The 17,258-nt window shown below is 39.4% G+C and overlaps 1 protein-coding gene across 1 annotated transcript in view; it reads right to left on the bottom strand.

Moving 5' to 3' along the window:
* KCNH1 (potassium voltage-gated channel, subfamily H (eag-related), member 1) overlaps window positions 1-16,881 on the bottom strand; it is a 161,715-nt gene extending 144,834 nt beyond the window's left edge. The window contains exons 1-3 of the mRNA XM_010000929.1: window positions 16,763-16,881; window positions 16,396-16,502; window positions 6,168-6,296 (exon numbers count right to left, since the gene is read on the bottom strand). Of these exons, the coding sequence (XP_009999231.1) occupies window positions 6,168-6,296; window positions 16,396-16,502; window positions 16,763-16,785 (259 nt within the window). The 5' untranslated portion in view covers window positions 16,786-16,881. The remainder of the gene's footprint in view (window positions 1-6,167; window positions 6,297-16,395; window positions 16,503-16,762) is intronic.
* Window positions 16,882-17,258: the final 377 nt, after the last annotated feature.

Here is a 17,258-nt window from a genome sequence, read left to right on the forward strand (position 1 = left end):
AGGCCGCGGCGCCCGGCGCTGGCCGTGGTGCTGAAGCGGGAGGCGCCGGCGGCTGCCGGGAGGAGCTGCAGCTCCAGGAGGGAACTCGGCATCTGCCTCCCTTGCCAGGCTCAGCCTGTACTTCCAAGCTAACGGAGACAGCCCCTTTTACTAACTCCAACCAGACTGGTAGGTAGGGTGTTCACCTGGAAGATTCAAAGTTTGGTTCAAGAACAGAAGGCAGACTGCTTTCTACAATCAAGTTTTCTAAGAACTGGGCTATTCAGACATAAACAAAAGAGGAGGAAAAAGAAGCACTGGAAGCAATTCGCCTGAGCTTTCTTGCTCAAAAGTACTGCCAGACATCTCTGTGGCGTGGCTCGTGGCTATGATTGCTAAGCACCTCGGGGTACGTCCCTCTCTTCCCACCTCATCTGCTTTTTGAAAGGTACAGCTTAACCCCTTACTCTGTCCCCAGCATCCCCTGCAAGCACCTCCCCCACCCTGCATCTTGCAAAGCTCATTTGTGGGTGCTTAAATAGCATGCAAACTGTTCCTGCAAACATGAGAACTCTTACCACATACTCCAAACTCCGATCTGAAAACAATATAGCTGGATCAGCAAAAGACTTGTGTCCAGAGGCAGGGTTTTTTAGCTTGGCTCTTTGAACCAGTGCTATCTGAACACAGCAGGGTGGGAGCATATAACCTAACCAACTCCATACGTGGGGTACAGCACAGCACATATGAGCTCGGTTTGCAGATACAGTCAAGCCATTGTGTGATGAAATGCCTAAAACCAGGCACTGAATGACAATGTAAATCTCTTAGGTGTATGATTCTCATCTTTAGGACAGAAAACTCTTCTCCTTTTACTGCCTTTCCCTTTGTTGGGTTTCATTTTGGTTTGTTTGGGGTGGGTTTTTTTGTGAAAGTGAGATAAAAGCGCAGGAACTTTGAAGTATAATTATAGTGGGCCTGCAGGTTATGGCATAGGAAGAAGAATATGAAAAAGAGAAAGAATGCCAACACTAATCCTATTGAAATAACTTCTTCAATACTGCTTGAAAAGACAAGTACCTGATTAATTTTTTGCAGTTTTCCCTCCAGAAGCCTAAGGACAGGCACGGAATACCACCAAGTCAGATAATTACCTAGTGAAGACAGGTCAAATAATAGACTTAAGCCATAAGAGGGAACATAAATGTTAAATTCTAAGGTCATTGAACTGGTTACAGGAAGAAGATGGAGCTTTCCAAGACAAGAAACTAGGTTTCAGAATGGTGTAAGAACATATTGATGTTAGTCCTGCTAGGCCAGGGGGAGCAGATGATATGGATTAGGTCTCAAAACAAGCAGCTGATATATCCCTACATTCATTCTTTTTCTCTAGAAACAGAAAAAAAAAAATAATATATATATATTGAAATCTAATGACCCTAAGTGATTATCATATAGGCATATATATGCCTCAAAGAAACAAGAGCTCACATAGCAGAGAAGACAGCTTGGAATTCCGTAACCAAATGTAAAGCACATGGTTGTGCTTTTCTGTGCCTCTGTCTTTAATTCTAACACATTTTTATTATTGCTTGGATTTCTTCTTCATTTTTGCAGAAAAATATCAAGCAGGGACTAAGCAATGAGATGGCACTACAACCTCTCCAGCTTCAAAATGAAAGAGTCTTCAAGATTAACAGCATTGATTTCAGCTGTCCTGCATTCCATGATGCTCTTTCAATTTTCCACCATTTCATTGCAAAAAGCTGAAGAGAAACTTCTTCTGAAAACACCCAAAAAGACAAAGAGTCCTACAGCAGGGACAAAAGTTGTCCCTTGAGCGTTTTTTTTTTTTCATGGAGAAACATGGCATTGAAGTATACCTTTGTGATATGATGTTTAACTCATCAAAATATCTCTTCTTTAAAGGATGAAGCATCATTTAACAATGCTCTTGAGGAAACTAATTTTTTGTGTTTTGAGGTGAGAATAATCTGTTGATACTCAATCCACATCATTTATTACTTATTTGTGGGCAATTATTTGTTTCCTATCACACTCCTCAACTTGATTGTGATGACTTCTAAATTCAAACACGAATTGTGGCAGCTACAGAACCCTTGTTACCAAGTTGCTGATCCACGACTTACACAAACCCTATAGTTAGGACAAGGAGCCATTATCTGCTAGAGAATAAGCTTATTTGGTCACAGGCCTATTGCTCACACAGAACTGCATAGATGTGAGTAAATCAGGATTCTAGCAGTTCTTGCCTCTGCTCAAACTGCCTGTCTTTTCTTGCACATCAAATATCACTGCTTACATCCATCATGGCTCTCTGCAGTCTTCCATGCTCCTTCCCTTTGAAACTTCATGACTGAAACTACCTTATTTTTCCATCTGGACTGGGATAGCATACCAAAAGTTTAAAATATGCTCACCACTTCCCTTTCATTTGTTTTCTTTTTTAAGAAAACATTTCATCTAGATGAAAGTAGAGTATAACTTAATCAAAATATTTTAAACACTGGCTCTGCTCATATAAATACATCTTTTAAAACAGAACAAAAAATTAGACAGCAACAAAAAAAAAAGACAGAAACAAAAAGAACACACTTGGGAGTCTTCCCTGTATTAAGATGAAAGAGGCAATCAAAATACTATTTTTTGTGTAGCTCTGCTTGTGATGCAAAGGACACCTTAGCTCCAAAATGAACTAAAGATTCTTCTGCAGACAAGATGATAACTGATAATTGCTACCAGGCACAGGAGGTTACAAGAGCTAGGAGGCTAATCCCCATTCTCCTGTATGATTCAGTGATGGTGAATTTGATCACCTTTTTGTATAAAAACAAAGCATTAGAAGAAAAAAATTACGATCCAAAGCATATGATGTTCACATTGTATTAATGCAAAACCTCTTCAAGCAAACTTCTTGCTAGCTACTCAGAGCACAGGCACAGATTCTATTTGTCTGCACAAATTACGGTTTTCACAAAGTGATGCATTCCACTTTATACACTATTCTCAAACATCTCCTACTTGGCATGATGAAAGACATACAGACACAATACATTAATTCCAAATACAGCACATACTCTAAAATTCAGCTAAGGTGACCCATCACCTCACAAGCCAAATTTAGCTATGCTGTAGCTTGATTTTGCCTACCTCTATTCAAGAAAACCTATTTTTCTTTATCTTTTAAAGGGGCAAAAATACAAGAAAGAGTGGAAAGAGGCTGTTTAAAAATGTATCATCAACATCACTGACACACTATTTTTAAGTTGCTTTATTTAGAATGCACTATTTTTAAAGCTGCTGCATTTAAAACCAAATTTACTTCACTTCTATGGCACTCTTACACATCATCTACATTATTTGAATCAATTAACAAAGACTACACAAAAAACTTTACTTTTAACATTACTGTAGAAATATTTTTTTGTTACACCTATTCCCATGCCAGGTATTATTAATTAAAAAATAGTAAGAATGCAAAAAAGTACTGGGACTTTCTCTCTCAAGTCACCTTCAGACAAAAGATGCCTATTAATTAATGTGCATTATTAAATAATGTACAAGTCAAGCACCTGTCATCAGCGCACAAGACTTTTAACTCAAGGAGTCACTACATCATTTGCAGCTGAACAATCGTGCTTGAAATCACCGGCAGGTGATCAAAAACTAAGATTTATCACACAGCTAAGCAGGCTTAGGCTGACAGATCAGTTGCACTTTAAATTGATCATGCTCATGTGTTACATAAAGTTTTTCTCTACATGGACATACAGGCATATTTTAAAAAAAATAAATAAATACTTTATGCTATGCCACTTTGCAACCATGCAAATAGCACGTATATTAATAAAATACCAGCAGTTGCAAACTGCCTGCTATATATTAAGTGACCATATGCACAGGAAACAGATTTCATAGAGAAACACAGTAAAAGAAAAGTAGCTCATTAAAGCTGATTGAAGGTGAAAGAAGGAAAAAAACTGATTTAGCAATCAGTTTTCAGTTGCTTCAATTCAACAATAAATCTCTAAGTTCAGACATTCAGATTTTCATATGGTTTTAGAACATTAGAAACATTCATATGAAAATTGCTATCCTTCAAAAGCATCCTAAAAAATTCCTCTGTAATGTTGTACTCAGTGCAAAGAATATGCCCTCTTCAAGCCTGGGTCCACAAAAGCAATGATTTTTCAAACAAGCTACTGCAATTTTATCTTTTTTCTATCTTCCAAAACTGTTTTTCCCCCTATGAATCCTAGAGCTCACTACAGAAAATTGTCTGACACTCCACATATGCCTTTTTCCTCCCCTCATAATATGCAATTCCACAATGAGATCTGCACGTAAAATTCTTTAATTTTTTGACAAATAAGCTCGTTTTCAAAAAAATTTCTCATCTAGCCATCAAGTGACTGATACAATATCATCTCCTAGGATGTATGCAACAGAATTCCAAAGCTAGCCTATAGCAAGCAACTTACAGAAAACAGACAGACATAGGGCATAAATTAAGGATTAGAACAGAATGTGCAGTTTCATTTACATCATGTTGGATTTGTGTAGAAACCAACAGAGAACTCCTCACCAGCATGAAACCAGTGCACCTTCAATAATTTAGGATATTCAGAAACAATATTTGGAAGACCCCTTTAGCACATGAACTCTTCCATATGTAAAGTCATAGCACTTGGGGAAGGAGTGCAGAGCTGTGAATTAATGGCCTCTAAATAACACATTAAGTTCTTCTGTCTGAAACTTCTGTTAATTACCAGGTCACCTTCCATGGGCCAGATGAAGAAATTTTGCTTACCATCTTAACTCCTCTGCAAGTTGGTGCACTTACTTATAGGTTTAGTGCTCATACTGCTTTAGGTATAGAACTGCTAAGAATTGTCATAATGACTGTAAGATCAGCCTGATTTCAAGACCGTGAGAAGATTTAAAAAAAAAAAGTTAAGGATCTTCTGTGAAAGCAAAGAGAAAAGACACAGCTATCACCTCTGACTGGGAGCTCTGCTTATCAGCTGACTGAATGAAGCAAAGGCCTTCACTGTCAGCAAATAAGCAGAGCCAACTTTACTGCATCATGCTGCTTTATCTTTGCTGTCAGTCCTTATCAGGATAGGGAAGACCACTAGGCAGGGAAGAAAGTACTGTCAACCCAACCTTTCCAACGAGATATGATTTTTAGTTTTATTAAAGCAGTGAAGAACCAAGAGAAAAAAAATAACCCCTGCAGCCTGCAAGAGGGTATGTTTGTCAAGGCTGTACTTCCTTTTTCATGTTAACAGGTGTTTCCACTTTGAGAAACTATGTTTTTAAAGAATAACATTTTGAGCATAAATGTAAATCAGCTCACCTTCACAGTAAGTTTCCTGTTTAATTTAATACTACAAATATTATTAAATACTACAAAAATGCAAACAACAGGAGAACTTACTTTATCCCAGAGGACGCAAGTCTCTGTAATTCTCCATATGGGTACAAAAGGCTTCTGACAGGACCTGAATGCACGTTTGCCTCCAGGTTTCCAGGGTATACCTCAGCAAAGGGTTAGCAGCAAAACACAGCAATGCTACTTCACTCACCACGAGAACTTAAATTTCATTCAACTCAAGATGATGGGAATCTCTTCGCATATGTTGAAGAAAACTAATCCAGAATTTTATTTTAAGGAATCCCATAATAATGGTAAGTAACATCAGGCCATGCATTATGAAATTATTCAGATCTTTGCTAGACTCAGGGCTAATTGCTCAGCTTTTGCATACAGTGTCATGCACAATTTGTACAGGGTCCAAGAACCTCCAGTTCTCTCTGACATCAAAAAGTCTGTTTAGCAGCATTGTGACTCCTTGAAGGCTTTGCTGGAACGTGGATTAATAATGAATTTAAAAGGACAAGCAGCACCTATTTGTTAAGTACACTCTGTCTCCTGAAGCACCAGGGAGGTTTCATTAGCAATGACCCTTTCCAGGAGAGGCCAAATCAAATTTACTTAAGAAACCAGCAACCATTCCTTGCATAAATGCAGTCCCCAATGGCATAACTATAAGTTATTTTAACACCTAATTATTTGGCCTTGGTATTTAAAGGACTTCAGCTTTTTCAAGAGCAGGGCAAACAAACAGATGCAGCATAAATATATAATTGTGAAAAAGACAAACCTTTACATGAATCATCCTCAATGGGCTGTTTGAAAGCCGTTATGTCATTGAAAGTGCAAAGAAATAAAACCACTTTATCCTGCTCATTTCGAATTGGAGCAATTTTCACAAAGAACCAAACAGGTGTTCCTGGAAACAAACATATTAAAAAGTTGGTCAATGGTAGGCAGAACAGTAAGTGTGCTAGTTTAGACATTTACATTTCAAAATCAGGCATCTGTAAATGCTACTTTAATGTTGTTTTTTTTCAAAGACCTATTAGGAAAAATGACAAAGCAGCTGGCAATTTTTTAATCTTCAGGAATCACTATTTCTGGGCTTCATCTACAAAGTGAATACTTGAACTTATTAAGTGCTTTGTGATCTCCTAAAAGCAGTGTTCCACGTACACACAAAAGGTTCACACAATGGAGTCCTGCTGGTTCTGTGCAGGACTTCAGAACAGGCCAACTGTGCCTAGACCATAATACAGAGTCTCGACTCAAGAGCATGAAAATTTTGGTAGACCTTTTATTTCTCTGCAAACAAGGAGCACCATCTCCTAACAACTGCATCAGCTGATGCCCAGCTTCAAGATCCAGCCTCTGGGAACTATAGTCTAGCATGCACCTCCTTGCAAGGGAGATCTTTTGCAAGCTGCCTTTCAGCTTGCCTTGTCCTGAGCCTGTTCACAATCACTACAGTGTGAAGCAAGACTCCACTGAGTTCAGGAGAGAACAAGCCATCAGGACCAGGCCACGGGCTGCGAATGGGAGTAAACTGCACTGAATAAAACCATTCCGTGCAAGGGAGATCTTTTGCAAGCTGCCTTTCAGCTTGCCTTGTCCTGAGCCTGTTCACAATCACTACAGTGTGAAGCAAGACTCCACTGAGTTCAGGAGAGAACAAGCCATCAGGACCAGGCCACGGGCTGCGAATGGGAGTAAACTGCACTGAATGAAACCATACTTTTCTAATTACTGCACTAGATACACTACTAATGAAAACTGCTTGAGACATTAGAGCCTGCACATCACAGAAAAAGATGACCCCAAATAATGACCCTTCAGATGCTGCTACCAGTTTTCCTTGACGACTATCCCCACAGATCACCTTGAGGGAGTGTTGATCACCCTAGTGACAGCAATGACTTTCCATGTGACAAGAGAGTGTCTACCACCCTCATTTCAAAGGAGTTGCCACTCTGATTTTAGTGATATTTTTGTCCCTCCTGCAGGAAAGCATATCTTAGAGAGGGTGATCACAAAAGACTTTGGTTTTCTTTCTTGATCACAGGACCCTCCTCTAGTTTAGATTATCTTTCCTCTGAATTGCTCGCATTTTAACACGAGTACTAGATACTGTATTTCAAGTTATAACAAGGGCCACTTGTGCTTCCTGACTGTTGAAAGGGTCACAAGGAAACCTCTGGTAGTTCACAAGTTACTGTTCAGCAAAGCAAGCAAAGACAGCTTTTTTTCCCAACTATGTTAATACAACAGAGGTTGTTGCTAACAGTGTCTCACCTGGCTGTTTCCCAGCCTCTGTGATTAGTAATCTTTTCTGGCCACAGAAAGCCAGAGCATCTCCAAGACCCATGGGCAAGTTCAACAAATGAAGTTCAATTCCTAAGGCTCCCACTGTGCCTGTATAAAACAGACAGTTTCAAACCCTGGCTGAGATTTCATGCCATATGTACAGTCACCTCTATGAACAGCAGGGTATATGATGCATGGAGGCCTCTGCTCAAAAAGCAGAGAAACCCAGATGGAATAATTGATGGCCATTTCTGGAGCCTGCCCGCATGGCAGAAAGTATTTGGGAATCAATATATATATTTTTTTATACAGTTAGCATTATACAGAACAACCCCTTGCAATAAAGTATAGCATTTTTTTGTTTACTTAAATGCAAGAAAAGATTCAGCAATATAACTGTGCCAGTAGAATCCTCACTAACCTGCTAACAAGCTTAGAAGACACCGCCACAAAGCAGCCAACAGCATTTTTCAAGACAGTAACACCCTTTACATTACCCTTTCTCAGGAGCTCCTAAAATTGCCTGTCTCCATTTCTTCTTGCCTACTTGTTTTTCCCATCTTCACACATGAACTATTCTGAGGCTGCTCAAATCCGTCTTGCTTTTATACAGATACCTTGATGACCAATTTACTTTTATTTTACCCACTTCAACACCCTTTGCCAACATTGCAACTTTTTAATCAGCCAGTATCTCTATCTACGTGCACTTCCTCTTTTTTATTAGAGTTTGGTTCTTTCTTTCCCAAAAACCCCTTTGTATTGTTTTGCTACATGCAGCAACAGCCATTCTGCTATGGACTGCTCATAATATTAGCCTTCACAGCATTGTGGCTGAATTACATACTCAGCTTCATCTCTGCCTCTCATAGCTATAAAAACTGATTACCTTGCTATAGAAGATGCTGTAACACATCACAGCAACAGAAAGGATGCAATTCACCCTCTTATTCTAGCTTTTTGTCAGATGCATGGTGTCATCTTCTCTTTATGATTATGGCACAATATGTTGTTGCAAGATTTTTGTTCTGAACACAGCAAGAGGAAAGACTGTTTCCTGATAACCTATAAGAGGCTGCTGCAGGACAAGGAGCTTGTATCAGCAGGGTTCTCACTTTCTGACTCCTTTAACTCCCATTCCTGGGCAGCATAATTTATAGTAAAAGTGAAAACAAGCCACTGTTTTGCCTAGAACCAAGTGTAGACCTTAGTGATGTGCCCCATGGGCAGTAAGAAAGAGACAGATATCCTGAATGACTGTCATTATCTGGGTACCCTTATAATTTCCAGAGTGTCAGAGTGCCACAAACAGAGTGTATTCCAGGTCAGAACATAAAACCAGAGTGGCACAGGTGGTCTGTGTAAATTACCTTCCAGTTTTGGATCTACACAGTAACACAGCAATAGCAGAAATAAGTAGATGGAAAATTCTACCAGACCATCCTGGCCAATCTGCCTCCACAATACTATTCAATATTTTTCCCTGCAGTGCATTCCCCACCATCTTGCCAGTCTCTTCTGTCAATAGGAAACAAATGGATATAAAAATACAGTCATGAGGTGAGTGCTCACAGGGCTGGGTTACATGGGCTTTCCACAGTTCCCTGCAATGGGGAGCTCATTCATAGCAGAACTGGGTTCTGAACTGTGGGAACACACAGAAACACTCAGGCAAGACGAGGCTATGTTCAGCTCTTTTCCTGCATACTGCTTTAATTATCAGAAAAAAATATTTTTAAACATTAAACAGTTTATTTAACTATTAAACAGGAAAGCTTAAAGTATAAACCACTTATAAAACAGGTCAGAAACTAGAATTTCAACCTCCTATGGGCAGCTCTCATGGTCTTGGTGTGAAAATGGATGTCCCTGCTCAGCCAATCAGTACTGGCAAGAGGCACAAACAAGGCCATTTTAACAAAAAAATGTGATTTTCAGACTCAGTCTATGGGCTATTCAGGCAGTGAGAGAAACTGCAGCATGTTTCAGAGCTCTCAGAGCAAAACACGAGTAACTTCCCCATATGCCCCCAGTTTGTACTGATGTACAACCACACAGACTGTTTACCAGTGTTTCCAGCAATACATCTACTTTCATTTACATTTTGTGTTCAGTCCTGGCAAACCCTCTCACTGGTGAAGTTCAACAATAATGCCAATGCACAAACAAAGTAGTAAACACTTGTGAGCCACTCTGACTTCTGTTAGATTTGGAATCAACAGTGAAAGAATCCAGAGTTTGTGTAATAGCATAGGACCAGTGCTGCTAAAAAAGGGAACATCACTTCAAAGCTGTTGGAGAAGCAGCATAAACAGGGAAGAACTTAAAACCTACAATGAACTTCTGACAGTAGCCAGTAGGACCAGCCTGTCTTGTGTTCTTCAGTTACGTAGACTAATTCCAGAATTAATAGATGCAGCTCTTAATGGTCCTCACTGGCCTGAGCACAGGTAAGACAATTTTAAAAGGCAGGATTCAAGGGCCTAATCTCTAGATTAACACATAGTAAACACATCCACACCTTATAATTTCCCATCTGTAACACAAATACTACTGTCTCTTCCCTCTCCTCTTTTCCAGTCCTGTGTATTTCAACAGTGAAATGTTTAGTCCCCTGCCAAGAACACCAGCATTTAACATGCTATTTGACTGTAATTGAGGTCCTTCAGAATCTCTCACAGCATTAAAGTGAATGAGACATTAAAGGTCTGTCCCTTACTCCTCACTAGAGGTCTTCTCATACTGATGAACCCTCCTTCAGTTTTCTATCCCATCAAACAAAAACAGGCTACAATGAGTATCAAAATCCTTGTCTAAATGCTTACCTTTCCCCATACCTTAAATCATCTAATCAAAGAGATCAATTTACCAGCTGTGTTTCAAAAGTACAAGAAGTGCATTACTTAATTAAATTACAATAAACAATTATTCTTACCCCAAAGTAAAACAAAATTAGTTCATAAATACAATGAAAAACCCCACATTTTCCCAATTCAGCTAATGTCTTCACTGCCCTTCCTGAATGGGGCAAGCTTCCTCAAAGCAGCACAATCTCTGCATTACTTGATAATGTCTCAGTCAAACAGCCATCAGACAGGTAAAAAGTTACCTGCCCTGAAGGTAAAAAGTCAAGCAGTATGGAAATGAAAAGGATAGAAGCATGTGCTGTGTCTCAATCAGCTCCTACAGGCAGTGAGGCAGACAACAAGACTTCAGTTATATGAACAGCACAGCTGACCACTACAGTCACTCTTTTTTGGAGTTTCACTTGTGTTCAGGTACTCCCTATGAGACTGTTTCTCTCTATCCCACACAGATTGAACAGTTTGTCCAATACTGAGTTAGCAAAGCAGCTGATGAGGTGTGATCAGAAAGAGTTAGGCAAACCACTATATTCACTCAGACTTTTAACTAGGAACAATAAGGAAGCCTCTGACAGTTGATTGTGCAAGATAGAGAGCAAAACTCTTCCTACAGACTCTCCCTTTTAGCAAAGGGTGTGCACTGAAAGAGAACAAACCAACTCAGTGTGTAGGAGCTCACCACTTTCTGCAAATAATAACAGACCTTACAATACATTTCTAGCATGTTAAAAGCTGTTGCCTTCATGTTTTCCACATATGGTGCCGCTATACTCTGGCAGCTAATGCTTCTAAAGGTCAGATCTTTACATGCTAAGATAAGGAAAATCCATTTCAGTCCCAAAGATGGAATTGCTACACACAAAAGGGTTATCTCATATGACACTGGAACAACACAGCAGGAAAAAGGTTTGGCACACACCCTTAATGCTGCAGCAGTGTTGATATGGTTTACCTGATTCTGAGTTCTCAGAAGAGCAGAAAGTAGTGAGTATAAGGGAAGGGAAGACACAGGAAAGTCTTAAAATGTTCTTTCCATTTACCCAAGGTAAAATATTTAAAGACTACTCCTGGGAAGTCTCATTTCTCTGAAGATGTTTGAGGAGATAACAGCAGGACTTGCTTGGCAATGCGATTGAAGTTGATGAGATCAGGGGGAATTATGAGTTTTATTAATCCAAAAAACTTGGATATGACCTTCCTGAAGGTAACTGAACTCACACAGATGGATTTCACAGAAGAGGAGATGAAGGTGCGCATGCTGCTTGACAAATATGGGGCTAGATTTCAATGGGAGGATCAGAAGGATACATGCCACTTTATTTTAACACCCTCATTCCTTCCTGCATCTGATCCTATGCAATTATCTGGTTTAAAGTTTATGTACCAAATTTTCCATCTGCTAGATGTGCACTAGAGGCCCAGTATATACAAATATAAATGGTTTTAAATTATTTTCACCAATACCAGTTACGAGTAACTCACCCTGGTGGTGGGCAGTCACAGTCTAAAGTGAATTTTGCTCTGTATAAATGAGGACAGGGTTGTTACTTATTTGGTTTTCAACATCTGTAGAAAGCATTGGTCCCAAAGGTAAGTTCAAGCAGCCAAATCACTATCAGGAGCTTATTTGTCACTCTTTGACATCTAAGAGCCTTGTAATACACTGTGAGGAGATGGTGCATGTGTTTAAAAAAAAATAATCCAACAACAACCAAAAAAAAGTTTTAAAAAAAATCCACACAAATACTCATGGTATTAAATTTGTGAAATGTTCAAGCATTCAGAAAACCACAAAAGTGAACCTCAGCAGAAGCTGATAGTGAAGCCCAGCCTTTGGGAATCTCACCATAATACATGCAGTCAGAAAAGAGCAAGTGCTCATCTGAACTGCTTTGCGTTGGGCAAAAGAACTACCTACAGCCAACCCTTTGGCTGCTGCCTTTCCATTGACCTCACCTGTAGAAAACCACAGAGAAAAAGAGAGGGAAAAACAACATTAAAGAATGGTGTTTCATGGCTCTTTGCAGCACTGCTGAGGACTGTAAGCAATGGGAATATCTTTGCTCAGAGAGGGGATGCTTGAAGGCTCTTTGTAACTCTTTATGCATTCAAGCTATGAAGAGTTCATCCCACTTCAGATATTCTTTCACTGAAGCAAATCAAGTGCTGCATACAAAAGGTGGTTAGAGTTTGAATGAGCACCACCCTTTCAGATGCAGTCAGGAGCCAGTGAATTTACTGAAAATCTACTTCAGTACTCACCGAAGCAAACGCTTTTGCACTGCTTGTAACCCAGACCTATGCTGTAGATGGAAAATTAGGCAATAAAAGTCCAAGTTTAATTTACTCAGCCATTTTAATTTACGAGGCTGGCCATAAGGTGTAAAATCCTCACAAATGTCTGTCAAAGACTCATAAGAAGTTAGACATTTAAAGCTGCATCTATTCAAATAAGCTAAGACATGACTAAGACTAGATACAAAATATTTTCTGGTACATTAAGCCATATCCTCTCTTGATGTAAGTTAGCCTAACTCCACTGATTGCAGTGAGACTTAGCAGTGTTTGGATTTTCCCACACCAAAATAAACAGTGCTTCCAGCAACACTGGACACTCACATCAAGCCAAACAACAGAACTGAAGCTCTCACATAAAAATCCTGTCAACCTGTCTGTTGTAATTTTGCAGTCCAGATTAAAGAAAGCTTTTATTTTGTCTCCTTCCAGGTACGACCATGAATCCCCACTGAATACAACAGGATGGCATCAGAGCAATTATGATAAAAATCTGGTGGCTGTGCACCTGCTTGCTCCAATTGCTTCCAATTACCCTGAAGGAGCTCTGCATTTATAGGAAGCAATTCTTCCAGAGAATAACAACGATCATCACAAAAGTAATCAAGGGCCTAGCCCGAGGAAATATCAAACCTCTGTCACATCTTAACTTCAAGTTCTGAAAAGGGGGAGGATAGTCACTTTTGGATGGTGGGAGAGCTGGACAGAGAGAGGGGAGACTGAAGCAGAGAAAGTATCCAGAAATGCAAATGTGATGAAGGCAGAAAATGGTATAATTCTTCCAAATACTACCAACTACATGGTTTCTAGAGTTGATACTATGAATTGCAATTAAAATACACTGCAATTATCAACATCTGGATGGGATATTCTTATAGCACAACCACGTAAATACTAGCACTGGGTCACCTCCATGGAGAACACCTTGTAAAAAAAAAAAGGGGGGGGGGCTATCACTTCTAATAGCATAATCAAATGTCTCAAAATGTTTTTGACACATCTAGTGTAAGATCAGGATATAACTGTTACTCAGAGAAACAGAGATGACTGCTGCACATAAAAAGATACACAATGCAGATTGACCTGCACTAGCAACACCGTAGTTAACTTGAAATTCCTGCTTGGCTTTTCCTTTTTGCCCCCAAAACAATAGAATGTATTGTTAAAACAGCTGAAAGTATGTTAAATGTACAGGCTGCAGAAAACATCCCAATTATTCAACAGCACGAAAATGGAAGAAAAAGTTGCTATTTATCATGACCGTTAGTTTTTAGGGAAGGAGAGGAAAGGTAAAAAACATATATTTTCTGTCCAATTTCCTGGCTAATTTGAAGAAAAATTGAATGAAGAAAGAAGAATAGAGAAACCAAAAAAGAAACAAAGAGCAGGAAAAATGTCCCTCTTCAAAACAATCAAACTGAGAGTAAGTTGAAACAATCATGTCCATTGCCTGAGCAAGCAACTGCCATAGTTGCAGGCAAAAGTAAGGTGATCACAGAGACAAGACCACTTAGCAGTCTGGGTGCTAAGTGACTGGTAAACAAGGCTGTGTTTTTATATGACGTGGCTTATTCTGAGAAAAAGCCCCAGGATGTCCTCTTTCTGTTATTTTTCAGTTACAACTCTCTAGTGTTATTAGTCAGTCTCCGTAACAGTAGTTAATGCACCTCTAAAGCCGCAAACCTAACAAACACAAGAGCACTGCGTTTTGTTAAACTGAAGAGCAAGCTCTGTGCTTTCCTCCTTCCCATGCCTGGGACCCTCTGTGCACACAGCAGAGCCCTCACAGCTCTGCTTTTTGGCGTGTCACACAACACAGCTTCTGCACAGCTGGACTTGGTTCCAGGCTGCCTCTCCTCAGGAAAGCGCTCAGGAGGGCAGGAAACATTCCTCGCTCCACAGTTACCTTGCTTTTTAATTCTGCATAAAAGACAGAGAGGCCCCAGGCTCTAGTACAGGCCATATGCTGCAGCAATGTAGCTGCATAGCCTCTTGGTGCCAAGTCACTGTTATGCAAGAGAGAATTCCAGACCCTTCTAGATCTCATGGCTGCAACTTACTGACTTGGCTTTGGATGCATAGATGCAAGCTGCATATTGTCCCTATGATCACTAACTGGCCTAGGAACAGATATCAGCTTTAAAAATAGGTAAACGTTGGAGGCTGATAACCCTAGAAGGAAAGTAGCAGAAAGCAAGGCCATTCAGATAAGCACATACTGCTTTTCAAATAAGTTGGACCAGCCAAGCTGCTCTCCAGAAGAGCCCAAAGCAAGAGAAGAAAAAGCCTAGAAGAGAGAAACTCTTAGGAATTATTTCTCTCTCTGAAAGATGACAAAATACAATTCCATGTACTTTGGCACCACCACTTCTTATAAGAACTGATTAATTCTGATACAAAAGAAGCAGCTTCACACATCAGCACTAGCATATATAGGTATTATCTTTAAGGTTTTGTGAAGTGCTGTGGTTCTCTCACCAAACTCCAGCAGTCAGCACTAGCTGGTCATTTCAATAGAAAGACCAATGGTTCACAACTGTTCACAACCTGTTCACAATAGGTAGACAGGATTAGCTTTCCCCAGAAAACTGGTCTTTCTAACAACAAAAAATAATAATAATAATTTTTTAAAACACCAAAAAAAACCCCACAACAACAAAACAAACAGCAATGAGGTTAACTGTTGAAAATTACCTCATAGCAGTTTATGTTATATTTTGTGTTTGAAGTCCCCCATTCCCACTAATTCAGAAATTATCAAATTGATCATCAACGGGAAGGAGCTTCTAGCAGGACACTTCTGCAATATACACTCTCCTGTACACAGACACTACCAGTTTCATGACCAGAAGGCAAAATTTTTAAGAGCAAAGTAAGTTACAAAATGCAGACTTCCAGCTTAACATTTGGCCAGGCTGAAGACCCCAGTGTAGTTGCACTTCAGGTGACATTAAGTAGATTAAAATAACTGTGTCATGACATAGTCCACACTAGATAGGGCAGTAAGTTTTGGTCAAATAGTTCATCTGCTGACATGTGCCAATACAAACAGACTGAAACTGCTAGGAAAAAATAATACCCCAATTAAGGAACTTTTCTGCAAAACAAAAGGCAGTTTCATCTGAAAATGTCAAAAGTAGTTCAGCTTCTAATATGAAAGATGAGTTCTTTTCATTCCAAAACTGAATCTGAGTACTGACTTTGCTATATGAAATTTTAAAAAATTGGAAAAGTATGTTTTCTGTAATGGAAACCATTTGCACAAAACCAGCTTGTGTATTATCACTGCTGATGGAATCTGGAGTGCTGTCTTAAGGCATCACACGCAAGTTGCTCTAAACGTCAGAACAAATTAGAGAGCTCTGTCTGCCTTCCTGAGTGACTTTCATCCCTCATGTTCTCATTCCTCTTTTGTAGCTCAACAGGGAGAACTGGGGCCTGTGTAGCCCTGGATAAAGCAGAGTCCTCCATGCTGACAGACTTGCAGTTTACACCACCATTTGAAACAACTTTACACACCAATGTTAACGAACAAATGTATCAGTTACTTACTGTTCTTCTTGTACATCAAGATTTCAAAGGAGTTCATCTCATAGTTCTCAAACGTTTGCCGGACCTTATCAATTGTATCTTTGTCTGTCAGCTCTCCATACATAAAACTGCAAATAAAGAGAGAAATTCAAGTCAGATACTAGACAAAGACACAAAGTCATTTGTTTACAGTGTAGAAAGGACCTATTTAGAAATAGCACTTCTTGGTTTTGTTCTTGATTTTGTTTTACCTGGAAAGTATATTTGACAGATGCAGCCCTGGGAGATAAGAGACAAAAAACTGGAATGAACAGATTACTTTTCTCCTTCAAGCAACAAACACAATACTACATGCTATTTAACAGAAAATAAATCTGTTCTCAAATACCTGCAGGTGCTGCTTTTTTGCATAACTTCTGCTCTGTGATATCCTGATAGCTTGCAAAATCCATCATTGCTGTAGACAATAGGCCAATCCACTATCTGGGCATTACCCAAGACAAAATTAGTATCTGTTTGAAAGAACACATCAGTTAGACATTAGACAAGGCTATGGTAGCATCAGAGGAAATACTCATTTCAGGATCCAAACCCAATTGCTTCAGTCTCTGTACAGTTTTTCCCAGATACTATTCCCACTGCAGTGAACAGGATTATTCCCAGTTTTTTTTAAGTCAATTCTTATTTTTACAAAAAGTTTTAATTACTCATTTAAAGCTTAAGAGGATGATTTAATGCCAGAGAGAAACACGTGATGCTTAAGCAGGTAAAACTCATCCCTTGAATGAGAACAGATTCACCAAACTGTTTCCCTCTGTGCCATAGGCAGTGATCCACTGTGACACTCAGTTTGAATGTGAAGTCTCTTACACAGAGTCAAAACA

Source organism: Chaetura pelagica, unplaced genomic scaffold, assembly GCF_000747805.2.
Source record: "Chaetura pelagica isolate M959 unplaced genomic scaffold, ChaPel_1.0 scaffold161, whole genome shotgun sequence".
In the NCBI taxonomy this organism is placed as follows: domain Eukaryota; kingdom Metazoa; phylum Chordata; class Aves; order Apodiformes; family Apodidae; genus Chaetura; species Chaetura pelagica.